The sequence below is a fragment of the Eptesicus fuscus genome, chromosome 7 (genome assembly GCF_027574615.1).
Source record: "Eptesicus fuscus isolate TK198812 chromosome 7, DD_ASM_mEF_20220401, whole genome shotgun sequence".
In the NCBI taxonomy this organism is placed as follows: Eukaryota; Metazoa; Chordata; class Mammalia; order Chiroptera; family Vespertilionidae; genus Eptesicus; species Eptesicus fuscus.
Window position 1 is genome coordinate 21,369,037 of NC_072479.1, and position 27,773 is coordinate 21,396,809.

The 27,773-nt window shown below is 36.9% G+C and overlaps 1 protein-coding gene across 2 annotated transcripts in view; it reads left to right on the plus strand.

Moving 5' to 3' along the window:
- EEA1 (early endosome antigen 1) overlaps positions 1–27,773 on the plus strand; it is a 145,696-nt gene that overhangs the window by 20,394 nt on the left and 97,529 nt on the right. Inside the window, exons 2-4 of one of the 2 annotated variants that reach the window (XM_028148559.2) lie at positions 16,706–16,798; positions 21,780–21,905; positions 27,194–27,321. In XM_028148559.2, coding sequence (XP_028004360.2) covers positions 16,706–16,798; positions 21,780–21,905; positions 27,194–27,321 — 347 coding nt within the window. The remainder of the gene's footprint in view (positions 1–16,705; positions 16,799–21,779; positions 21,906–27,193; positions 27,322–27,773) is intronic. The other variant, XM_028148560.2, reaches the window with a different exon arrangement.

The window sequence follows — 27,773 nt, forward strand, 5'->3', positions numbered from 1 at the left end:
GATATAAATGAATTAGAGTTAAATGTATATTTGTAATGAAGCTTACTATTGTACATGGTTTTATGATGGATAGAAAAGCATCTGTGGAATTATATGGTTCTATAAGTTTTCTATGTCAAGGTCATAAAATTGTAAAAGTCTTTAAGGAGAAAGTGGAGAAATGAAAAGGAACTCTTGAGGACAAAAAGGTAGTTAGCAAAAGTGAATTATGAGACAAAATTAAAGGTGTTAGAGTTATAATGGAGATTGTGATGAAGAGTATTAGTGACTGTTTTCAAGGTTGAAGATTTAAAACAGGCAGGAAAGGGTTTAAATTTTATATGAAGTTTGAGGCTGACAACTAGTTGTTCAGATTAGGAGAACAGAAGGTGTAAAAAAAAGTGGAAGATTCTTTCTCCAATAATTATTATTTTTAATAGTTTCTTGTGTACTTTCCCACATTTTTTTGATGTATATATTCACTAACATTATACAAATATAATCATACTCTTCATATAAATTTGAATTTTTTCACTTAATGTAGTTTGGAGATCTTTTAGAATCAGCACTTTCAGACCTACCTCTTATTGTTTATTTTTAACTAGAGGCCTGGTGCATGAAATTTCATGCACTGGAGTGGGGTGTCCCTCAGCCTGGCCTGCACCCTCTCGCAGTCTGGAACCCCTCGCTCCTTACTGCCTGCCTGCAGCGGAGGAGGGAGAGGCTCCCGCCACCGCCATTGCACTTGTCAGCCATGAGCCCAGCTTCTGGCTGACCACTGCTCCCTGTGGGAGCGCACTGACCACCAGGGGGCAGCTCCTGTGTTGAGCATCTGCCCCATGGTGGTCAGTGTGCATCATAGTGACTGGTCGTTCTGCTGTTTGGTTGATTTGCATATTAACCTTTTATTATATAGGATAACAACAGTATATTCAATTGTGTGGATTATAAAAATTTAACTAATCTCCTATTGAAGGACATTTAGTTTGTTGCCAGTTTTGCTATTATAAACAAGACTGCAATGAACATGCTTGTACATATATAGATGGTACTTTTGTGAATTTATCCACTGGATAATCACTTAGCAATGAGCCAGAGAGTTTGTGCATATTTTGTATTTAGTCATACTCCCACTAACAATGTAAACCTTTTTTAAAGAATGAAAGCTACTATGTGTTGGTTAAATTCCGTTGGACACTTTTATTGTGTCCTTACTAGAAATTGTGGTGGTGAATATCTCAACAAGGTTCCCATCCTCAAAAAAGGTTTGAAGATATGGCATTGCATCTACTGTATGTAATTATATATATTGCTATATAACAAACCACCCCTAAACTTTGGTTTGGTTTAAAACAGCGGTTGCCAACCAGTGGTCTGCAGACCACTGGTGGTCCGTGAGGTCCGAAAGGTTGGCTATCGCTGGCTTAAAACAACCACATTTTATTTGCTCTAGATTCTATAGATCAACAGTTTGTGCTAAGCTTAGCTGAGTAGTTCTTATGCTGCTCTCTCTTGGAGTTCTCATACAGCTGAAGTTATCTGTTGATTGAGATGGATAGTCTAAGTGGCCTCACTCAGATTGCTGATATTCATTGGGCCACACATGTCCAGGGCTAGGCTAGCCTTGGCTTATATTAAACGACAGAAGAATTTTCAGCAATAAGAGGGCAAATCCCATTGTGAAAGCACTTTGTGAAGTCTCTCTTTGTATCTCATTTGCTACTCCACCATCAACCAGGGAAAGGAAGTATGGCCAGTCCAGAGTCCTTGTGGGAGAAGACTAAACAAGATCATTCATTGAGGGTTATCACTGTAACAATCTACAGTAGACACTACTTTCTTTTTCCTTGTATTATAAGTACATGTTACAAGAAAAGTATAAATAAGAGATAATAGAACTTAAAGGACAGAAAGATTTATCTGAAGCGGGGAGATTCAGGGATGGTTTTATGTCATTTAAGTTGGAAACTGATGTTATCAAAAGTTACAAAATGGTGATTTTCGAAAGTTTTTATTCCTTCTTGTACATATTGACATTTTTCTGTGAAGAACTTTTCAACATCAACCATGGCTGTTTGGTTACCATGAATTTCAGTGCATACTGGAAAGTCAGGATGAATGCTTAATTCTTTTTATTTAATTACTAATTTTCAGAATAAGAGTTGTTACACTACTCTAGTAGTGATCAATAGGGTTTATTTGTTTTTTGACCTTTTCCTTGGGAAAAGAGAACTTACGGATTTTTTAATATACTCTTTTTATAAACTCATGGATTTATAGATAGATAGTGGCTTTCAGTCATTGGAGGTCAATGTGAATTTTGATTTGCAAATTGTCCCAGCTTTAGCTAGTGGAAGTGCCTCCAAAGTGACTTGTCATTTTGACAGGACCCTATTAATTTTTGATAGCTTCTTTGCTTTTTGGCACACCGTATCCTACGTTTATCTTGTAAAAATTCTCCTTTAGGCCTGGAATCAGCCATTTCTTCAAAAAGTCTGCTTCCTTTTAGTGGGGAATGCTATTTAGATATTACTGGCTGGTTATTTGAGGTGCTCATTACTTCTGGGTTGTCATTGCTTTTAAGCTTTTAAAGGATAAGAACTAAGATCTATATCCGTATATCTATATCTATCTTTAAATATCATTTTAAAACTTTTAAGTGACAAGAATTAAGTAAATATATTTTAAAATTCATATTTAAAGATATATAAAAGCAAACAAAATGAGTTCAAATATAAGATTATAAAATGGTTTTTACTTTGATATTGTATTTTTATCTTTTTTATCTTATAGTGGATTTCTTGGTTTGTGACATTAACATAATTAATTTTTCTAATTATATGTATGAAATCGCTTTAAAATAACTAATAATATTACTAATAATAAGATTACTGAATGTTTTTTACTTTTTTTTTTAGCCTTTTTTTTTTCTTATACTATATCTCACTAAGGCTATGTAATCAAAATGCTGTGTTTTTAAATTACTTGGGATATTTATTTTCTGTGTAGCTATACCATCAACTTGAGATTCAGTTAGGCTTTTAAAATTTAAAGCCATTTTTAAATTGTGATATAAAATTTACCATTTTACCTCTTTAAAGAATATAATTCAGTGGCATTAAGCACATTTGTATTGTGCCACTATGACAACTATCTGTCCCTAGGCTGTTTTCTCCCCCCTCCCCCCCTTCCTTCTCCTGCTGTTTCCTCACCTGAGGATTTCTTTCTTTCTTTCTTTCTTTCTTTCTTTCTTTCTTTCTTTCTTTCTTTCTTTCTTTCTTTCTTTCTTTCTTTCTTTCTTTCTTTCTTCTTTCTTTCTTTCTTTCAATATATTTTTATTGGTTTCAGAAAGGAAGGGAGAGGGAGAGAGAGAGATAGAAACACCAATGATGAGAATCACTGATCGGCTGCCTCTTGCACGCCACCTACTGGGGATCCAGCCCACAACCCCAGCATGTGCCCTTGACCAGAATTGAACCTGGGACCCTTCAGTCCGCAGGCCGATGTTCTATCCACTGAGCCAAACTAGCCAGAGCATCTTTTTAATTTTTATTTTTTTTAAATCCTCACCCAAGGATATTTTTCCACTGATTTTTAGAGATGTAAGAAAGAGGGAAAGACAGAGAGAAACATCGATGTGAGCGAGACACATCAACTGGTTGCTTCCTGCACAAGCCCTAACCAGGGCCTGGGCCGGGGAGGTGCCTGCAACTGAGGTATGTGTCCTTGACCAGAATTGAACCCGGGACCTTTTGGTCCACAGGCTGATGCTCTATCCACTGAGCCAAACCAGCTAGGACAGTTTTCTTCTTTTTTGACAATATTTATTTATTGATTTGAGAGGCAGAGAGGAAGAGAGAGAAAAAATATCTATTTGTTGTTCTAGTAATTCATGCATTCATTGGTTGATTCTTGTATGTGCCCTGACCAGAGATGGAACCCACAACCTTATCCAGAAGATGCTCTAACCAACTGAGCACCTGACCAGGGTCTCCAGAGTATTTTCATCATCCCAAACTGAAACTCTATATCATTAAACCATAACTCACAATTCCTCCTATCCCCTAGCTTCTGATAACCACTATTCTATTTTCTATCTCTAGGTACCTTATATAGGTGGAGTTTTATACATATTGGTCCTTTTGTGTCTGGCTTATTTCACGTAGCATAATGCTTATTGGTTCATCCATGTTGTAGCATGTCTTAGAATTTCATTTCTTTTAAAGGCTGAATAATATTCCATTATATGTATATACCACATTTTGTTTATTCACCCATCAGTGGACATTTGGGTGGTTTTCATTTTTAGCTATGGTGAACAATGCCGCTATGAAAATTGGTGTACAAATATTTATTTCTGTTAGATTTTAACTGACATTTTTAATAAATGAGGATTATTATTAACTAAGTTAGAGAACATGGGAGAAAATAAAAGCTTTTCCCTTGGGACAGTAAAAGGTTATAATAAATGAAGGGTTTGATTTTGGATATGATTCACTTCAGGTGCTTTGGGAAACCAATTAGGAAGCAATTGGAAATGTGGGTGTAGAGGTGTAGGATGCTAAAGTAGGTTAGGTGAGAGATGATGGTACCTTGAACTAAGATAGTGGCAAAGGAGATGGAGAAAGGATAGATTCAGAATTTATGTAGGTGATTGAATTAACGTGATCTTTGGATGTGAAGGTTAAGGAAGAGATGTGATACATTTTGGATTTAGGCAAGATGGGTGTGAGGTGTTTCTATAATTTGAGATAGAGATTGCAGATGGGTGAAAGGTTTCTGAGAAAAGATAATGAATTTGGTTTTGAATAGCTAACTTTGGGGTGCTTTCAAGGCAATTCAGGTGGAGATATTTAGCAGGACAGGAAAGTAGGCATTTGAAGTTCAGCAGGGATCTGGATTAGAGTTTCATTATTGTCAGCATTGGGGGATAATTAAAATTAAGGGAGTAAATGTGATCCCCTAGAAAGAGTATATGATAAGCTAAGAGGTCAAGCATGAAAACTTGCAGGGAAGCCTGGGATGCTTTCCATGAAATTAAAAAGACACCCCCCCCCCCCCCGCCATGAAATAGTTCTTGTCATTTGCAAATATACATTCTTGCTGTGGTCTTTCCGCAGCTGCAAGGGTTCAGGAATCTGGAGAAGGGCTGTGCGTACATTGAATAAAGACACTATACATGAAATATAAATTTGGGAGGCATGGGGAGCCAGGGGAGGCTCCACTTTCTAGTGAAGTGGGTTCTCTGAATCTCCGGACCCACAGCTTTTTATTTGCTGGGAAACACATTGGCCCTTTAGGAACGCAAATAGGTAAAGTTTGATAAACAGGAAAAGATTATCAAGTTAGGGTAAATTCCTTCAGCTATTCTGCCAGCAGCAGGTAAACAGGAAAAGATTATCAGGTTAAGGGAAATGCCTATACCTGTTCCAGCAGCAGGTAATACTTATATTTATGCAGATTTTCACCCCTGCTGAAGCCCCAAGATCCATCAGCCTTCTGATGAACTTTTTGCATAATTATGACTTGCTGGAATTAGCCTCCAGCATATCACCCTTTTTGATTTAATAAATTTAACAAGAATGTATGCCATTTGCAGAGCTCGGGTCCTTTTAAGATTTTTAAATTCAATGGAAAAGATTGAGTTCTTTCATGTCTCTTTAAATTGGTGCCAGGCATCAAAGGAATCAGTCTGCGGTAAGCTCCTTTCTGGGCCAACAGTTCTTTGAGTCCCCTTCCTAATCATTGTCCCCTGTGACATGACAGCAATGATATTCCATTTCTGGATGGTGGACAAACAGTGATCAATGGCAATGCAGGTCCGACCTTCTTTGGCTTTGTCTCAGGCAACCTGCAGTGATGCACAGTTGCTGACTGCTAGCATGGCAAGGCGTCTTTACCATCCTCCGTCTCTGGACTGTTTCTTCTCTGACTCCTCAGCATGTTGCTTGGGGCCACCACCATCTATGGCTGGAGTAGTCTGGTTAGTTCCTCTCTTGGATCCATTGTTGCAGGAATCCACATGGGCTTGGAGGAGTTTTCTGGAAATATATAAACATATTCTCCACCAAAGGTTAATAAAGGAATCCTTTCTATAAACTAGACTTAGGATCTTTTCATTCTGCCCAAACCATTTTTCTTTGGCTTATTCTGACACCATGTGTGTCTTGCCATCAGCATTATAAGTGAAAAAAAAAATTAAAGTAAAAATATAAGTAATTTAAGGCTTAATGTAATTTACTTACAGGAGATTACTCCACTATCCCCCCTTTTTTTGTTTTAATAATATTAAGAGGCTTTTGGAAATCCTGCAATGCAGTCTTGATAGCTTTTTAATTCAATTATTTGCACAGAAATATGACTTGTTTGGAATCATCGCATGTTAAGCAGCTTTACTATGAGATGAACCATCAGTAAAAAATTGTTAATGCTCCAGGAATAGTTTCCTGCCTAGTACAACTAAGTTCCCCTGAATATTCACTTATTTTAATTTGCCAATTTAAATTAGTCTGAAATAAGGCTTATTTTCTAACTTTATGATACTAACTGAATTTATGCTATTAGTCTCTGAATATATCTACATAAGCTTTGCTAGAGAGGCAAAATGCAAATCATTTACTTTTTTTTTTTTTGAGGCCTAATACATTAACTTTTTTTTTAAAATTTCTTTATTGTTTAAGGTATCACATATTTGTCCTCGTCCCCCCCATTTCCATCCCACCCCCCTCCCCACACATTTCCCCTAAGAACAGGAACAAGACAGGGATGCCTACTCTCACCACTGCTGTTCAACATAGTGTTGGAAATACTAGCCATTGCAATCAGACAAGAAGAAGAAATAAAAGGCATCCAAATTGGAAAAGAAGAAGTAAAACTGTCCTTATTTGCAGATGACATGATACTGTACATAGAAAACCCTAAAGACTCCATCAAAAATTACTAGACATTAACTTTTAATTACAGTTTTTCAGACATTTGAAGGAAACCTCCCTTTATTTCCTTCTAGAGTAATTTCTAGGCCACACTTAGGAAGTTTCTTTTAAAAACCTTTTTTGTTTCACTTAAATGGAATAGCACACTTGGTTGTTTTTCAGATGCTGGCTGATACTGCTGCCTACATTTTAAGTGACTCTCTACTTATGGTGACTTTATTAATGATCAGATTTAATGCTTGAATAATAACCTTCAGTTTACTCTGTAAATATTAGTGGAAGAGATTTTAAAATTTTTTATTTTTATTAAGCTTAAAATTTACTTTTAAACAGCATTCTTTTTGACTAGTGCTCATTTGCATACACAGGGATTATGGGAGGTCTTAGTAACTATTTTTACTAGAATCAATTGCTTAACATTTTGGCTTCTCATTTAACTGAAATTATATGAGATCTTGATTATATTTTATTATTTTTTATTTTTTTTATTTTTATTATTATTTTTTTTAATGAATCTTTATTGTTCAGATTACAATTGTTTCTCCTTTTTCCCCACATATCTCCCCACCACCCAGTTCCTACCCCCCCTCTGCCCTTACCTTCCCCCCCCCCCGCTGTCCTTATCCATAGGTGTATGATTTTTGTCCAGTCTCTTCCCATACTCCCCACACAGACACCCCTTTCCCCCTGAGAATTATCAATCCACTCCCATTCTATGCCTGATTCTATTAAGTTCACCAGTTTATTCTGTTCCTCAGATTTTTAATTCACTTGACTTTTAGATTCACTTGTTGATAGATATGTATTTGTTGTTCATAATTTTTATCTTTCTTCTTCTTTTTCCTCTTTTTAAAGAATACCTTTCAGCATTTCATATAATGCTGGTTTGGTGGTGATGAACTCCTTTAGCTTTTTCTTATCTGTGAAGCTCTTTATCTGCCCTTCAATTCTGAATGATAACTTTGCTGGGTAGAGTAGTCTTGGTTGTAGGTTCCTGCTATTCATCACTTTGAATATTTCTTGCCACTCCCGTCTGGCCTGCATGGTTTCTGTTGAGAAATTAGCTGATAATCGTATGGGAGCTCCCTTGTAGGTAACTAACTGTTTTTCTCTTGCTGCTTGTAAGATTCTCTCTTTGTCTTTTGCTCTTGGCATTTTAATTATGATGTGTCTTGGTGTGGTCCTCTTTGGATTTCTTTTGTTTGGGGTTCTGTGCGCTTCCTGGACTTGTAAGTCTATTTCTTTCATCAGGTGGGGGAAGTTTTCGTTCATTATTTCTTCAAATAGGTTTTCAGCATCTTGCTCTCTCTCTTCTTCTGGTACCCCCATAATTCTGATGTTGGTTCGCTTGAAGTTGTCCCAGAGGCTTCTTACACTATCTTCAACTTTCTGAATTCTCTTCTCTTCATGCTTCTCTGGAGGAGTGTCCTTGGCCTCTTTGTATTCCAAATCTTTGAGTTGATTCTTGCAATCCTCTAGTCTGCTTTTGGGTCTCTGTATAATATTTTTTATCTCAGTCAGTGTATGTTTAATTTCTAGTTGGTCCTCATTGAATTTATCGGCCTTTTCCATGAAATTCTTGAAAAACCTTATAACCGTGGTTTTGAACTCTATGTCCAGTCGCTTGTTCTCCTCCATTTCTTTGGTTTGTGATCTGTTTCCTTGCCTTCTCATATTCTCTGCTTCCCTAAGTTGGTAGGGTAGTTTTGTGTACTAGGTGTCCTATTGGTTCAACGGGTCAGCCTCCCAGTTACTTGAGGTGGACACTCTTGGTGTACCCTTGTGTACTGTGTGTCCCACAGCAGGAGCTACAGCAAGGGCTAGTTTTCTCCTCCTTTGCTTGGTCGGTTTTGGAGCAGTCTGACTGGAGCTGCAGTTAATTTGGTTGAGCTGCCCCAGAACAGGCCATTTATATGCAAAAGCCGCTGTGTGGAGCCTGGGCAGGTTTGTAGAATGTGTGGGGCGGGGCCTCAGGGCTGGGCGGGGTCTCAGGGCGTCACTAGGCTGGGGCGTGGCCAACGGCAATGGCTGCCGTCAGCTGTCTCTGCCTTTCCCGTTTCCAAGTCCCTGCGCCCTGCGCTCCAGTGCAGTAAACAATGATTGCTGGGCGCACCTCTGCATAAAGTCACTCTCACTTTCCGACCCGATGGCCGAGAGTCCAGCTTCTCCCCGTAGGTGCCTGGGTCCCCCGAGTGTCCCCAGAAACTGGATTTCAGAGTGATCGGGAGCTTGTCTCCCTGCGGGTTGAAGAAAAGCCGCGCACCCAGCCGCCCGCCGCCGGCCCGATTCGCGTGCCTCCGTACCTCAGCTTTTCAGCGATTGTGTTCCTATCTCTTCTTAGTTGTAAATCTTCCACTCAGCCAGCTTTCCCGTGGTTCTGGGTGGTAGACGTTTTTGTCTTTTAGTTGTATTTTTGAAATTGTTGTGTGAGGCAGCAGATTAGTTGTTTAACTATGCCGCCATCTTGGTTCCAATTCTTGATTATATTTTAAAAAGCTAATTTATTAAGTAATTAAAGTAGGCATCTTTATTGAAAATGCAAAGTAAGCAAACTTATATGTTTGATCTATGAGGTATAGATGCTGTCCCATCCCCCCAGCCTATCTGAAAGCAGGCTGCCTGGGTCTTTTATCTTTAAAATTCCATTGCTGAATCTTAAGAAATATTTAGCTACTTTGTCTTGCCCTCCCTTAGAGGCCAAAACCCCCATAAGATTTAAAATATATGTATATAAATAAAATATAGTCATTAATTTTTATTTGATAAAGCTTTCCACATGATTTCAAGTATATTAGGTCAGCCTAATTAAAAATTATTTCTTTTAAGAAGAGAGAATAAATTCTTGAACCACTTCAGGGCCCTTGGAATGCTTCAAAAGCCATCCCTCAGTTAAAGTCTTGAAATTTAACTTGGAAAGACCATCAAATATATACATATATATTTTAAATATTATATTATATACTTTTTATAATTATTCTAAAATATATCAATTGAATTTAAACTGTTTTTTTTATATTAAAAATTTGGTTCAGACCATAGAATTAATCCTATTTTTTAACTAGACTATATAAAATATTATACCTTAGGTTGAAATTTTACCACACAGACTATAATGTATTTTGAACTACTAATTTCTTCAGAAAAAATACAAGAATTATTTTCTCAAAAATAAATTTCTAGCCAAAACCGGTTTGGCTCAGTGGATAGAGCGTCGGTCTGCGGACTGAAAGGTCCCAGGTTCAATTTTGGTCAAGGGCATGTACCTTGGTTGCGGGCACATCCCCAGTAGGGGGTGTGCAGGAGGCAGCTGGTCGATGTTTCTCTCTCATCGATGTTTCTAGCTTTCTATCCCTCTCCCTTCCTCTCTGTAAAAAAATCAATAAAATATATTTAAAAAAAAATAAATTTCTATACTTTATGCATTTTGTTACCACAGCTATATAATTTCTCCCAACTCAATTTGAACTTTAAACTTTTAGAAGCCTTAAATTTTAGATGGTAATTTAAATACTTAGCATTTCTTAGATTAATAACACTTTACATTTTTAAAGGATATACTTCAAAAATACAAGACATATTTAATTAATAGATTTAATTCTTTCCTCTAGATTTTTTTATACGAGGCAAACTCAGATTAACATTTCAGCATTTTGTCATTTCAAAATATCTAGATATTTATTAAATTTTATTATTTAATTCAGTAAACTTCAAAGTTCTAAGTTTGAAAAACCACGTTTCTGGCTGGCGAAACAGGTTTTGCACAGCCGCTTGATGTAAAACTACCACATTTTTTTCTGCTGGGGGAAGGGCAACCAGCTCCCTCTTTCATCAAAGAGCAGAGCCAGTTTCCCCTGGGCTACTGGACCTTCATTACCTATAATTATCACTGAAAAAAAGCTCCACCACAAATTCTTTATTTTAGATACCTCTATTTTATCCATGTTTCAATAGTTTTGAGATTTTTAAAGCCAATTATTATTATCGAAGATATTTTCTTTGGCAAATTCTGTAACAGAGATAACTTATTGACTTTTAGTGGCCTTAAGGTTAACGTTCATTACTATTTAAAAACTACCCTTTATTATGGAAATACCAATCTTGTTGCTTAGAACCTGCCTGTATCTTTTCCTTGGGTCATCTCTACCATCTTTTTGAGGAAATAACAGCTTTGGGTTCATTCCGTAGCATCCGTAAAGAGATTTAAACTTAGCCCCAAACTATCTAAAATCCAAAATCTAGCCATGTGCGCTTTTTGTCTTAAGCTAGGTTTCTATCTTTATGAGTACAGAAATCCCAGATGCATCCCTTAAATTCAGCAAAATTTTTTAAGTGATGGACTGGGAAACAAAAATCATGGTGAAGATAAGACTTTTCTTAGCACTCACGGGAGTCGGCATCCATTTTACAGGATCACCACATGTCTCCCCACCCCCACATCCTATTTCCTCTGGGGAAATTCAGTAAATGATCTGGCCGTGTTTCTTTACCCAATTAAACTAAAGGCATGCTTAATAAACTAACAATAAACACATTAAACAAAAATGACAGATAAAACAGACAAGCAATCACTCATAACACAAGAATTAATAAATCACAGTTCTTTTCCTGAATCTTTTCCTATTCTGCTCTCCATAGCATTGACTGGCCTTTAAAGTTATTTTAGCTAAAATCTGCCTGTCCCAAGGCGTCCTATGGTAATAAAAATTACAAAGCATCAGAGAGTTCCTCAGCAAGAGGATTAACAGCTCCACCCTCTCTAGCTGCCAAGTCTTTCCACACAGACTTTTGCTCCTCAATACGAATTAGGCATTTTGCAATTTGAACAAGAACCCACATAGTTAAAAAATGACAACGGCACTCTTTTTCCTTGAGCCTGATTTAAGAAAGTGCCTTTTCACATTTCAATTTCTTTTTTCTTGATCATGGAAGCTAAAAATTTACAATGATATTTTTGCCTTTGAACCAAATTCTTCCCCATTATGGCCTGGCTTGAAACAAAAGACTTTCCTGCTCACTCTGGTTCACAAAATCCAAAGCTTGGCATGGGCTTTATGTGCAGTGAATCTCCCCACTGAATTTTAGGTGACCCCACCTTTACCAGTGATCCATCCCCACCTTTACCGGTGATCCTTCACCTCTCCTGGGTGAATTTCCTTTCTTCACTCAGGTGAAATCTTCTCCAGATGTCCTTGTCTCGGGCGCTATAAATGCTGGGGTCTTTCTGCAGCTGCGAGGGTTCAGGAATCTGGAGAAGGGCTGTGCGTAAATTGAATAAAGAGACTAGACATGAAATATAAATTTCTAGTGAAGTGGGCTCTCTGAATCTCCGGACCCACGGCTTTTTATTTGCTAGGAAACACATTGGCCCTTTAGGAATGCAAATAGGTAAAGTTTGATAAACAGGAAAAGATTATCAGGTTAGGGGAAATTCCTTCAGCTATTCCGCCAGCAGCAGGTAAACAGGAAAAGATTATCAGGTTAAGGGAAATGCCTACAGCTGTTCCAGCAGCAGGTAATAATATATGCAGCTTTTCACCCCTGCTGAAGCCCCAAGATCCATCAGCCTTCTTCTTTTAAAAAAAAATTTTTAATATTTTTATTGATTTTTTTACAGAGAGAAAGGGAGAGGGATAGAGAGTTAGAAACATTGATGAGAGAGAAACATAAATCAGCTGCCTCCTGCACACCCCCACTGAGGATGTGCCCGCAACCAAGGTACATGCCCTTGACCGGAATAGAATCCGGGACCCTTCAGTCCTCAGGCCAACGCTCTATCCACTGAGCCAAACTGGTCAGGGCCCATCAGCCTTCTGATGAACTTCTTGCATAATTATGACCTGCTGGAATTAGCCTCCAGCACATTCTCACTTTATTTGTTATGTGGTAAGTTCTTAGTTTTCAATAGTGGAAACGGGGTAGTGAGGGCCTTAAAAATTTTTTGGTTATCCATATATAGTACAAGGTTTGCATATATAGTATATGGCTTTTTAGACTTTTTGAGTTTTTGAAAATCTTTCTAATTGGTTTTTAGAGTGGGCTGAGGATGAAATAGAATAACAAAATCAGTGCTGAAAGTTACTTTTTATAAGACAGTAGGGGCCCAGTGCACAAATTTATGCACCTTGAAAGGAACTGTGGGCCACGAGGTTGTGGTAGGCACAGGGGTGGGTCTCGGCCCACCCCCCGTGCCTCTGCCTGGCCCCTCCTGCGAAGGGCCCCGGTCCCCTGTCTGCTGGCAGCCCCACTCCTGCTACTGCTGCTCCCACGCACTGAAGGCACTGGTCCTGCTCCAACCTGCTGATGGTGTGGAGCAATTGGGGCCGGCACCAGCAGTGGGTGTGAGCGGCGGCTGCTGCCCTGATCACTCCTCAGGAGCAGGGGGAGGTGGAGAAGCACTCAGGGGTGATCAGGGCCAGCAGCCGCCGCTCACACCCACTGATGGCACCAAGTGATCGGGACCAGCGCCGGGCTCTGGAAGCGGGTGCGAGTGGTGGCTCTGGCACCGGCTTCAGTGCGAGCAGGGCCAGCGCTAGCAGCAGGTGCGAGCGCTGGGCGAGACTGCGGTATGCAGGAGCAAAGAATTTTCAGTAACCACCAGAGGCTTGCCCCGATGACAGCGACTTGTGCCTGCCTTGGTCTGGTGCCCCCACTCACCTGCTCCACCATCCCACCTCAGCCAACGCCCACCATGTTCCACATATGCCCCCTGGTGGTCAGCACACATCATAGCAACCGGTTGTTTGGTTGTTCCAGTTGTTCTGCCGTTCGGTCTATTTGCATATTAGCCTTTTATTATACAGGATCATTATAAATGTCTTAAAAATCTCTGAATTTTGAGATACTATGTCATTTAATTTCTAATACTTGTATTCTTTCTGGTTTCAGAAATAATTTTGCTAAGTATGAAGTGTGTACTATTCAACAACAATGGTTTTTTCAAAGAATTTTGCAAAGCAAAAATTTATTTTTAGTTAACTCATCTTTTTCTGGAAATTAATTCATTATTAACTCTGGCTGGTGTGACTTGTTTGCTGTCTAGTTTCAGCTAGAGTGGTATGGGCTGTGCATTTGCTTATTGAGCATTTATTATGGCTCTTCTGTGTGCAAAGACTATTCTAGTTATCATTTTAGTGAGCTTTAGTGCTTTGAAGGTAGATAAAATTTAGAGATGAAGTTCTTTATCTTTAGTAGCAATTAGGCTGTGAACCTATTTGAGTAATTTTCCCAATGAAATTTTTGCTCTTTTCTTTCTTGATCTTTTCTAGAATGAAGTCATATGTAGAGCTGGGGATGAGGAGAGACGTTGAGAATTTGGAAGCTCTGACTCAGCATATCACCAAATATTAGAAAAAACTCGATGTTCCTCTCTATATTTGTTCTTTATATGCTATTAGATGTTTGTTTTGGTTTCTTTTTTCTTCTCTATTATTAGATAGGATAGTGATTGAATTGCAAGACACAGCTATTGGTTACTTTGGATTACAGCAGTGGAATTGTAGATTACTTAATTGTATTCATTATACAACTAATCTGAAGAGGTAAATTATGTATTTCAAAGAAACTTCATATTGTTAAAACTTCTGTGATAGATATAGTAAAAAATGATCTTTTTGTTTGCTATTTTTTTCCCCTAGTAAAGTGCTGTTCTTTCTTCAAAAGCTTGTATTTAATTCCTCACACAAGGATATTTTTTCCATTTTCAGAGAGAATGGAAGGAAGGAAGAGAAGGTAGCAGGGCGGGGGTGTGGGAGGGAGGGAGAGGAGAGAGAGAGAGAGAGAGAGAGAGAGAGAGAGAGAGAGAGAGAAACATTGGATGTGAGAGAGTCACATTGATTGGTTTCCTCCCTCACACTCTCTAATCAGGGTGGGGATTGAAGCAACCCAGGTATATGCATTATTTATCCTGTGTGTGGGCTGATGTTCAAACCACTGAGAAACACTGACCAGGGCAATTTGATTTTTTGATAGTAGTGTTTGCAGAGATTAATGCTGCTCTATATCAATCATATAGTTGTTGATAGTATGAATCTGTTTATATATTACCAGCTATTTAGGGTAGCTTATCTGTTGCAGATATTTCCTTATTTGGGTGAAGTAAATACCTCAAATAATGCTTGGGCTTATTTAGGTTTGTTTAATAGGATTATTTTAGGCAAATTGCAAAAGGTTCTTTTTCCGATGATGATAATAGGATTATTACAGAATGTGTGTTGAGGCAAATGTGTAGTGAATTGTTCTAGATCTTGGATGCTTGAAGTACATCTCAGTGAAGATGTCCAGTAGAGAAGCACTATAAGTTAGTGATTAAAAGCCAGACAGCCTGAGCTAAGCTTTTTTCTTCATTTATTAGCCATGTGAATTTGGGCAAGTTCCTTAGACTCTACCTTGGTTCTCTCTTGTGTAAACTGGGAATGATAGTATATACCATACATTTTTTTTTATAAGGATTATTGAGTCAGTCCTTGTGCTCTGTCTTTTTTTGCTCAGTGTTTTAATAGATCTACATTTCCTTTAAGATAACTCCTAGGTATTAATGAATGATAAAGTTAGATGATAAAGGTTGAAGGGGAGAAAAAAACTCTAGTCTTATAAACTATATCTTTGATGATGGAATATCAGGTATTGAGACAGATTGGTAATGGATGGTAGATTGCTGGGTGACTAGATAATGTGACCAGCTAATGTGTTGATCTTTTTAGCACCCCCTCAAATCATTGTAGTTTAGTTGGTGTTGTAGAGAGAGCAATGCAAGAGGAATCAGATCAGCATTTTAGTTCTGCTTCTTTCTGATTTTTGTTCAATACAATCTTAAGAAATCCTTTAGCTCAAGCGTGTCAAACTTAAAGGCTAACACAGGGCCAAATAAACAAGGTTAAAGTTTATGTGGGCTGCAAAAAAACAAAAGCTTCAATTTTCATAGAAACGTAGGTTTATTTCGATAGAGACATGCTGAATACAAAGGGCTAAAATAAATGAGTAATAGTTAACATAAAATAATAGAACACTTTAATAAAAATTAATATTTTTTCTTGAACATTAACTTACCAGACACTGAATAACTGCACAAATTAATAAGCATAACACAAATAAACCTATTTTTCTTGTTCTCCGAAAGTGAGATATTTCCTGTTGTGCACACCAAACAAGTCAGTACAAGATTAATGACATGGCAATCGGCTGCTAAAATATTCACTGCTAGTATTAGTGGAGAGAAATGGTGCACCTGCACATAAGGCGCGTAAGGGAAATGAATGCAACACGATTATAGTAATCAGTCATTAGAGAACGTTGTAGTTCGTTATTAATAATTATGTATAACAGAATATTGTAAAAATTAAGTTATGAAATTTTTATTAAAATGTTTCTTACATACTGTTATATTGGCTGGGCCGCAAAACTATTTGTTGTGGGCTGTGAGTTTGACATGCTTGCTTTAGCTGCTTTGAATCTGTTTTCTTATCGATAGAGATAACATTTGTCCTACCTCTTATAGAGATGTCATTATAATTAAATAAGATGTTCTGAAAGTGAGTTGAAACTATAGAGCACTGTATCCAAAAGTAAAATTTTTATTTAAAAAGGCTAAAGATGAGATAATACCTATAGAGATCTTAATACAGTATTAGGTGCAGTCAGTTTTCAATAAAGAATAGCTGCTAATACTGTTTATTATTATTGAGGACACATCTATTTATGTGTTAGCCTCGACCTGATTACTAATTAGGTTATTAAATAGTTTATGAATATATTGTTAATATCTGCTTTGATCCCACCCACTTCTGTTTATGTTTCAGACTCCTGGGAGAGTTGGCTCTCAAGGCTCTGATTTAGATTCATCAGCAACTCCTATTAACACAGTGGATGTCAATAATGAAAGCTCTTCAGAGGTATGAAAAAAAGTCAATATTATTTAAGGGAAAATAGCAAATATTTGGAGTAATGAGTAGTAATTGAAGATTTCTTGGGAAAAGTTATTATAGGTCTTTCTTACAAAGGAATGCAACTTTTGAATCATACTTGTAGACATATACTGCTACTTAGTTGTGAGAATGAAAAATAATGTTGCGAATATCTCTTCAATGCTAATGTCATCTCAACTTAATAAAGACATAAAACTAATAAGCATAACGCAATTTATAAAGAATTCGTGGTTAATAAGTATCTAGTTATGTGTTTGTACTGTCATGAACTGCTGAACTAATGAAAAATTAAGTTATCTTTAAAATTTATAGATTATTTTCTGTCTTTGTAAGAACTTTTATTTTATCTTTGATAGCTTATTAAAATTAACAGAAAGAAAATGTCTAAAAAAGAAATAACTTACATTTTTGAGAAACCAACCTTAGTAGCTGCTTTATTACAATTATCTTTTAAAACAAACAATATTTGCACATTATAGAGAAAGAAGAAAGGAAAGAGAACAACATAAAACCACCCATAATGCTGTCCCTAAGAGATCTATACATATTCTGCTCTGATAGTTTTTGTTAGTTGACCCTTTCTGGGTGCAATGGTACCACCCACCTAGTCCCCTTTTCTCTGTTCTCCTCTTCGTTAAGGAGTCTCTCTCATGTGTGTTTTTGGATGTATTTCTCTTTCTAACCATTCATCTCTCTGTTTTTTGTTTTGTTTTGTTTTGTTTTTCTCTCTGACCATCTGTCTCTTCATCCATTTGTCTTCATGTACCGTACATGTATGTATAATAATAAAAGCGTAATATGCTAATTAGACCGGACAGCTGGACGACCTTCCAGATGTCCTTCTGACAAAGCCGGGGCTGCGAGGGCCGAGCTTCTTGCATGCATTTTGTGCATTGGGTCTGTAGTATTTACTATAATATAAGATTGTGAGAGCAAGAAGAAAAGTATCAGATAAACTTCATTAAGAACAAGTTTAAGGAAACGTCTTTAAAAAAACACACCAAACTGTGTTCATGATATGGTGAGTTTAAAGTGCCCAGCTATAACCCTGGAAAGAAATATATTAATAATTGTTGCCCAGCCAGTGTGACTCAATGGTTGAGCTTCAACCTATGACATGGGCGGTGGGGAACTGAGACCCACTACTGAGGTACAATAAGCAAGCTCTGCCCTGTTTCTTGTGGAAAAGAGGGTTGTTTGGCTAGAGGACCTTTTCTGCAAGAGCAGAGTAGGGAGGGGAACTTGCATTTGAAACCCCTCCATTTCATCATTTGTCAAGGCAGCACATAATATTGGGCCTTAATTTTAGGTCTCACACCTCAGTCAGATATATGTGATGTGGATATTTTATCTCAGTCCATGGCTTGCTTTTAATTTTGTTAATGGTGTTTTCAAGGAGAAGTTTTTAATTTGGGGGAAGTCCAATTTGTCAGCCTTTTCTTTTATGGTTAATGCTTTTTGGGTCCTTCTATGATTTTTTCTTCTTTTTTTTTTTTTACCACCACAAGATTGCAAAGACTCTCCTATACTTTCCTCTGACTTAAAAAAAATCATTTTAGGCTGCACATCTAAATCTATGATTTCTTTAAAATTCTTGTGTATGGTGTGAGATAGTGGTTGAGGTTTATTTTTTCTACATGGATATGTAAACCACATTTTTCCATATGGTTATTTTAGTATTATTTGTTGAAACTGTTAACCTTTTCCCATTGAATTACATTTTTACTTTTTGAGAAATCAATTGACCTTATATATTTGACTGTATTTTTATGTTCTTAATTCTGTTTCATTGATATTTATGTGTATTTGTATATTTAAGTCAATACTGTCTTGATTACTGTAGTTTCATAGTTAGTCTTCAAATTAGATAGTTTAAGTCGCCCAATTTTGTCCTTTTCAAGTTTGTTTTCACTCTTATGTAATAGGTTCTTTACATTTCTTTATAAATTTGAGAAAACTTATACTAGGATTTTGATTAGGATTATATATAACCTACAGATTAATTTGGGAGAGAGAAGCCATCTTAATATTGAATTTTCTAATTCTTGCACATGATATAATTCAATTTCTTTAATTTCACTCAGCCATATTTTGTAGTTTTTCAATGTAAAAGTGTTAAATATTTTATTAAATTTATTAATTGGTAATTTTCATTTTTTTATGTTAGTGTAAATAGTATTGCTTCTAATTTTATTTTCCTCTTGTGTGTTTCTATAATATAGAAGTACAACTGACTTTTGTATGCCTATCTTTTATTTTATAATCTGGCTAAATTAATTTATTCATTCCAACAGGGTTTTTTGGGAGTTATATTAGGGTTCTCTAAAGAGAAGCAGAACCAATAGGTTCATATATGTGTTCTCAGCACCTTGGCATAATGGATGGAGCACAGTAATCATTCTCAGTAAATATTTTTTTTTTACAGGAATTTTGACTTTAATTGCATTTTTTTTCTTTTTTAAAATATATTTTTACTGATTTCAGAGAGGAAGGGAGAGGAAGAGAGAGAGAGAAACATTAGTGATGAGAGGGAATCATTGATTGGCTGCCTCCTGCATGTCTGACCAAGCCCACAACCAAGGCATGTGCTCTTGACCAGAATCAAACCTGGGACCCTTCAGTCCACAGGCTGATGCTCTATCCACTGAGCCAAACTGGCTAAGGCAGTAAATATTTTTTGAATGAACAGTTGAGTAATTTTATGTGAAAATTTACAGTGAAGAAACCAGAAAGGTGTGATAGCAAAAAAATGCAATGATGCCTTCTTTTAAAGAACTGTTATTTTGTAGTTCTAGCACTTGGGATTGTAGTTGCCTGAAAGACATCCCTTTCATTATTTAAAACAACAACAACAACAACAACCAACAAAACCCCCCAAAACCTCCCAAAATTGAATTCATGTTCCTCACTTTCATCTCCTAGCTAATCTCCTTTAAGGGTTGTTAACAAGAGGAACAATGACATTAATGATAGCCAACATTTATTAATGTTTTCTTTGTTATGATAAGCATTTTGTATGTATTATGTCATTTAATTCTCAGGAGACACATATGAAATGGTTTATTATTATCACATTTAACAAATGAGGAAATTGAAGGTCATAAAATCTAAGAGTAGTGTGAATCCATGATTCAAACCCAAGCTTAGCTGTTCATTGCTACCCTGACTTGCCTTCCACTTTGGAACCTTGTTTGCAGTTTTCCTTTACTTTTGTCCTAAGTGGCATTAGTGATTTAAGGAACATCCTCATCTCAGTTCTTAATGTTATCAATGCCAATGCTCGTTATTATCTCTTTTCTAGCTACTCAAGCCATGACAGTACCTTCTCTAGCTTATTATCAAGCAGAATAATTTTACCTGAAATGTTAAAATCTTATCAATCATTTCTTTTTTAAAAAAATATTTTTATTGATTTAAGAGAGGAAAGGAGAGGGAGAGAGAGATGGAAATATCAATGATGAAAGAGAATCATTGATTGGCTGCCTCCTGCATGCCCCCAACAGGGGATGGAGCCTGCAACCTTGACCCTAATCGAACTCGGGACCTTTCAGTCTGCAGGCCAGCACACTATCCACTGAGCCAAATTGGCTAGGGCTTAGTCTTCATTTCTTACCAGAAGTGCCTATCTTCTCAAAATCTTCATTATATTTTCACTACTTAGCTTTGGCCTTGCTGAGTATTTCAGTATTTCCTATCTTCTCTTCTAGTCTTTAACCTTTCCAGGCTTTATTTTCTTTCCGTTCTAACCATACCTTTAATAATGATTGGTATTAGGGAACACTTACAATGTCTCAGGCACTTTACTAAGCATTTTATGTACTACTCAATAACTGTAGAGAATGGTTACTAATATCTGCCCCCTTTTATAGATGAGAAAACTGGCAGCAAGTAAACTAAACAGAGCTCATATAGTCAGCATAGGTTGAGACTCAAATCCACATCTATTTTTGACACCCAAACTCATGACATTATAACTTTTATAACCTCTTGTCCTTCACCACTGTCTTCATTTTGTTTACTTTTCCCAATACTGTTAATTCCTCAATTTTCTTGTCCTTCTTCTGTTCCTATCTGACCCCCTAAACCAGTGATGGCGAACCTATGACACGTGTGTCAGCACTGACATGCGTAGCCATTTCTGATGACACGTGGCCGCATGCTGAGGATGAAACATTTGCTGCTCCTGAGGATGAAACAATTGCGACTAGAGTCTTGGAGTTAGTTTTTTCCTCAAAGTGACACACTACCCGAGTTATGCTCAGGTTTTTGGTGAAGTTTGACACACCAAGCTTAAAAGGTTGCTCATCACTGCCCTAAACCATAGCTCAGTGTAACAGTACACATTATAAAATACAGATATTGTGAGGTATAAGAAATTTGGAAGATTGTTTTAAAATGATATTATTTGGCTCAGAAAAGTAGAATAAAGGGTCACCTTCTGGGAATTATGGATGTGGGCAAGAAAGGGATCTCAGGCTAGAGGAATATGATGAAGACTAAAAATTGCTTTCATTATAAGAAATTTTGTTTAATGTATTGTATCATATAAAGGTATTTGTTATACCTACTAGATATCTCTTGATCTAAAATACAAGGTAACTTGCTAATAATAGCTCTCAGATAAGTAAGGATAAAGTGTCATAAATAAAAAAAATATTAATTCAACTAATAATAAGCAACTTTATGTATTTATTTTTAAGCAACTTTATTATAATAAAAAATGAATATATGAAAATTTAGAGCATAAAATGGGAACTAATTTTAGAAGGCCTACTTTTAAAGAATTATAGATCTTCCACCTTTTGTGCCATTAGTACCTGAAAATTTTCTTTACATATTCTAAAAGAGATAATACTAATTATTTTCCTGTTATGTCTATCTTTTATAGTTTGTATTTTGTTTTATAAAACTTTTTATGTATATCCTCCTAAAAGTTGTTATTTCACAGGGTTTCATCTGTCCGTTATGTATGAAAAGATGTATAACTGCTATTGATTTGTCGGAGCATTACCAGAAAGTGCACGCTGAAAATGAAACAAGAGGACAGGAACTTCTTAATGACTCCAGTGTTACTGTGGGTCCTGTATATTTTGTTTTAGCAGCTTGGTTATGGGTTGCTCCGAATAGCTTTGTTTTTCCTTGTCTTGGTGTTGCTTAACTTTTTATGCTACATGGGAATATGGATTGCTTTAATTATGCATGCCTTAAAGAAAGTTCAATAATAAAAAGAGGCTCTTGGGAAGTTGGCTTGGTTTCTCTTACTGGGTGCAGCTGTCTTTTTGTGAATCTAAACAAATATACAAGTTTAAGTTAATTTCTTTGTATAAATTTTGTCATGAAATTTGAAATATGTGGATAGCATTGCAAGCTATATCTTTATTACATAGTTAATGCTCTACTCAATGAATGCGTTAAAACTTTTTAGGTTAAAACACTTTAGTCTTATATAGAAAAAGGACTTTACATGTGAGCTGTTACTGTCTTTTTTTCCAAAATAAATTTATTGGATTTTTTTTTTAGAGTGGGGAAGGGGGACAGAAGAAGGAGTGGGAGGGAGAAACATCCATGCAAGAGAAAAACATCCATTGGTTGCTTCCGGCATGTGCCCTGACCCGACTGGGGATTGAACCCACAACCTGGGTATGTGCCCTGATTGGGAATCAAATCCACTACATTTTGATGTAGAGGAGGATGCTCCAACCAAGCCACACTGGCCAGGGTGAGCTGTGACTCTCTTTATTTGGAAAATATATAGCAGAACCTGAATCTACCCTGACCTGAGGGAGATGCCAGATTCCACTCTCATTAATAGTGGATCGTTGAAATGTTTTTCAGTAGTGTGTGGGGCTGGTGCATATCTAAGGCTGGGAGTAGGATCCAGTGAGGGGAAGGAAATGTCCTTGAAAAAGTTTCTCAGATGATCCTGATATCTTATATAATAAAAGGCTAATATGCTAAGTGTCCAGTTGGCCATTCAACCAATCAAAGTGAAATATGCTAATGATATGCTAAGGCCACTCAACCGCTCATTATGACATGCATTGACCACCAGGGGAAGATGCTCCGACTGGAAGGTTAGCTTGCTGCTGGGGTCCAGCCGTTTGGGACTGAGTGAGAAGGGCCGGACACGCCTGGAGCCCTCCCGTGGTTCCTCCCTGGCTGACCAACCTCCTGCGTCTCTCCCTGGCCCCGATCGTGCACCAGTGGGGCCCTTGGCCTGGCCTGCACCCTCTTGCAATTGGGACCCCTCGGGATGTCAGAGAGCCGGTTTTGGCCTGATCCCGCAGGCCAGGCCGAGGGACCCCACTGGTGCATGAATTTGTGCACCGGGCCTCTAGTATATTATATATTTCTTTTGAAAATTACTGTGTTCTAAAAAAAGAGAAACATAACTTTTTTTACTTGCTTTGTTTACAAATCTCACAAAAGAATGAAATTTTTTATACTATGAAAGACAAAAAATCAGACTTGCTTTTTTCTGTGAGGCAATTTTATATATATGGAAATGATCTCGCCAAACATTCACTTAATTAACATATTAATAGAGTACCTCTTAGTTGCTAGGTATTTTGGTAGGTAAAGGAGAAAGAAAGGTAAGTAATATATGATTTCCACCCCAGGAAGTTTCTATGATAGATTTTATTTGCAAAAAGAGTACAATGGCTATTTCAACTTGAGGGGACCTAAAATAACTTCCACCTGGGGACAATTAAACCAGACATTCTCTAGGGTGATGGGAAAAATAGTATATAGGAGGACATCAGTTAAATTAGTTGAAGCATTGTGAACAAAGATAGAGGCCTAACCCATTCTTGGGGCTCTGCTTAGCATTTTACCAGTTGTCTTCCTTCCTGAATGAATGGGTTAACTGTTCTTCTTTATGGGTTGTCCAAATCATAAGTGACAGTCTCACCTACCTGTCACTTAGATAAGAACTTTCCTTTTAACTCAAAGAACATTTGGTATATCAGGGGTACCATAAGTATCAAGTTAAGTTGTTAGCTGTAATGAATCTGAAAAAGGATTACAGATAACTGAAATATGAGAGTGAAAAATTTATTAAGGAATTTATTGTTTTTAATCAAGTAAACTGTGTGTAGGGATTGGTTAGTTTTTTTTTTAAGTTAGTGAGAATTTGGAATGCTTAAGGGAAATAAATGTAGCTGGCTATTTTTATTGTTTTATTGTTTGGTAACAGTACTTTTGTGGAAGTACCTCAATCCCCTTGAAAATAGTTTAGAAAAATAAGTTAAAGGTAGAGTCTCTTAATGTCCAGAATTAGTATCACAAAGTCCTTGAACTAAAGATCATGCACTCTGTTCATGGGGTATCACTCAGACACTCATTCTGAGCTTATTTTACTTTTATTTTAAATGAGTGATATGGTTTTAATAAACTTTTCCTTAATCTTAACCCTTCCTAACCATGGCAGGCTAGCATATCAGGTTAGAAATAGCATCCAAACGATTCATAAAGATTGTTGAAAGACAAGACAGGGTGTAGGAAAAACTGTAAAATGTGGGTATAGGAATTTAAATAGTCTTGCCAGAATTAATAGTGGATAACACCCAAATCAGTGATTAATAAGTTATGCCTTTGAGACACCAAGGAAAGATATAATATTATCTGTATAAGAAGGTGAGGAAGTATATGTATTTTAGAAAGATGTATTTTTATCGGTAATGTTTAAAAATTGGAGTTTTATTTAGTTATTTTAAAATATATGTTTTTATTGATTTCAGAGAGGAAGAAAGAGAGAGAGAGAGAGAGAGAGAGAGAGAGAAAGAGAGAGAGAGAGAGAGAAGAGAAAGAAACATCAATGTTGAGAATTATTCATTGGTTACCTCCTGCATGCCCTCTACTGGGGATTGAGCCCACAACCTGGGCATGTACCCTATCCAGGAATTGGACCATTACCTCTTGGTTCGTAGGTTGACGTTCAACCACTGAGCCATGATGGCTAGGCTGGAGTTTTATTTAAACATGCAAGCTCTAATCACATGGAAAATTCACATGGGTGGAATATTTTTAGAAGTAAATATATATTACTGAATTTCTAAAATTTCTCTTCAGAGATGAATTAGTTCTTTCTGAACTATTAACCTGGTAATATTTAGAAACGTTAAGAATGTATGGCATATTTTAATGTGATCTTCCCTTTACCTGCTTTCTGGCATACTTAGGTTCCTAGAGCCAAAAGTTAGAAGTAGAGACAATAGTCAAAAAGCCAAAATTCTGAAGACTAAAGTTGGGATGTGAGTTCTCTGAGGAACACTCTAATTCTACATATTAGCAGAAGTTGAGACAAAAAAGAGACATAACAGCTGAATATTATAGGGGTTCATGTGCTGTTACACTAATGGCATGCCAACTAATAGGTATAACAGTTATTAGGCAGAAGTTATAAGAATGCCAAATTAAGCATAATGCAGAGCCATTATGAAACATGGTGGTATATAAGAGATGGTTTTGAAGAAAGAGCATAACACCAGCTAGATTAGCACACAAACAGAATGTTCATTCATTAAAAAGATAGTGCTGAGTACCAAATATCTCTGGGGCCTGATGGCATTATTCTGATGTCCAAAGGCACATCCTCAGTACTATTGTCTTTGCTCATTTCAGGAGTTTTTTAGGGAGTCACAGCATGCATTCACCTGTTGTGCCCCTGTCGTTCACTCTGGCTGTGTGACCAGAACACATCTGTTTCCAAAACACAGCATGACTGTCTATTTTATACCTCTTTCTGCATCTTTGTTCATGCTCCTCCATTTGCTTAGAATGCCTTTCTTTTATTTCTCACAAGTAAATATTACTCATTCCTTAGTACCTAATTTCAATGTCTCATATATGTGTGTGTGTGTGTGCATATATATATACATATATATCTATATATATATATATATATATATATATATATATATATATATATATATATATATTTATAAAGCAAGAACTGCTGCCACAGGCAGAGTTGGATATTTCTTTCCCTGTGTTTATGTAATTCTTCATATATACTTGTGTTATAGCATTGTCTACTAATGTATGTCTATGTTTACATATCAGCCTGCCCAATACTGAGTGAGCCTTGATTCTGCCACATAATGCGCATAAATGATGTGAAGATATGCTATTTGCATAATATCCAACAAAGGAACAGCATTTTTATTTATTTATTTTTAGTTTTTACATGTTCAGAGTACTTATTGCTTAGCTCAGTCTTTCCCTTGGAAGGTTTGGTAATCTGTAAGGTGTTAATTGTATCTGTTTTTTTTTTTTTTTTAGCCAAATTTTGTTCAAAATTCTACATTAGCCATTAGGGAAACATAGATGTGTTTTTGTATTAAGTGAATGTAGAAACTTGACAAGCTAATGAGGATAGTGCTGGAGGAAAAAGTAGTATATGCGAAGGCACAGAAATGTAAAGTACTATGGTGTGTTCAGGGAAACATAGGTACTTTAGTATTTTTGAAGCATCTATATATATAATCTATATATATAAAAGGCTAATATGCAAAGTGTCCCCTCAGGAGTTTGACTGGGAGATCGGAAGTTTGATTGCTTGTTATGATGTGTGCTGACCACCAGGGGTGGTGCAGAACAAAGGAAAGCCCTGGCTGGCAGCCAGAAGGCTTCGATCGGCCCTCATCACCGGCCAGGTCTGGGGACCTACCCATGCATGAATTTCGTGCAATGGGCCTCTAGTATTGTATAGAGAATTAGAGATGTCAAGAGATCATTGGGAGACTAGTCATGCAAGATTACATATGCCATAACCATATATTAATTTTGGAATTATGTATTTTTTCTATTCTGTGGGACTGTATGTTAATTTTAGGCATTTGCAGTATTAATCTTAGGTTAGCAAGGAGATTTACTTCTCAACCATTGTAGATACTCTGGTAATTATGAGTTATATATTATATTACCCTTTTCCTCATTCAGTGATAAGAATGCTTCATGTTAATAATCTTATTGTTTTCATCCCTATGAAGTACATTGGAGCAGAGATTTTACTAATTGGGATATCTAGATAGAGGGAGAATATAATAATATAACTTTCTCAACTAGTCTTCTAGATTAGAACTCATCTTTCAGATTAGAATTGTATGCTCTAGCCATTAACTTATTCAACCTAAAAGATGGTTGTAAGGGCTTTCTTTATATCTTGTAAACTCCAACCAGAATAGATAGTGATATACCTTTGTATAAAACCAGAATTTGGGATCAATATCATAAATTATAATTTATTTAGTGGCACCATTATGTGAATAAGACACTGGACTATATTTTATAACATATAAATACTTACTTTGCAATATTAAATACTATTTTGAAATCTTTTTCTGCCTTTTTCTATAGGGTTTCATATGTCCCCAGTGTATGAAATCTCTTGGATCTGCTGAAGAACTTTTCAAACACTATCAGGCAGTTCACGATGCTGGTAATGATTCCAGTCATGGAGGAGAGGCTAACCTGGCTCTGAAGAGGTAGGTATAGTATAATAGTTTTGAAATGCAATATCTTGAATAATTAGTTTGTGAAAATAGTATTTTTATATTATTTAATTTAAATATGTCCTCCTTTATCATGGCCTCCCTCCTTTACTGTTATAATCTACTAGAGGCCCGGTGCACGAAATTCGTGCATGGGGGTGTGTTTACTTAGCCCAGCCTGCACCCTCTCCAATCTGGGAGCCCTTGAGGGATGTCCGACTGCCCATTTAGGCCCGATCCTACCTAAAAGGGCAGTTGGACATCCCTCTCACAATCCAGGACTGCTGGCTCCCAACTGCTTGCCTGCCTGCCTTCCTGATTGCCCCTAACTGCTTCTGCCTGCCAGCCTGATCACCCCCTAACCACTTCCCTGCCAGCCTGATTGATGCCTAACTGCTCCCCTGCCAGCCTGTTTGCCCCTAACTGCCCTCCCCTGCAGGCCTGAT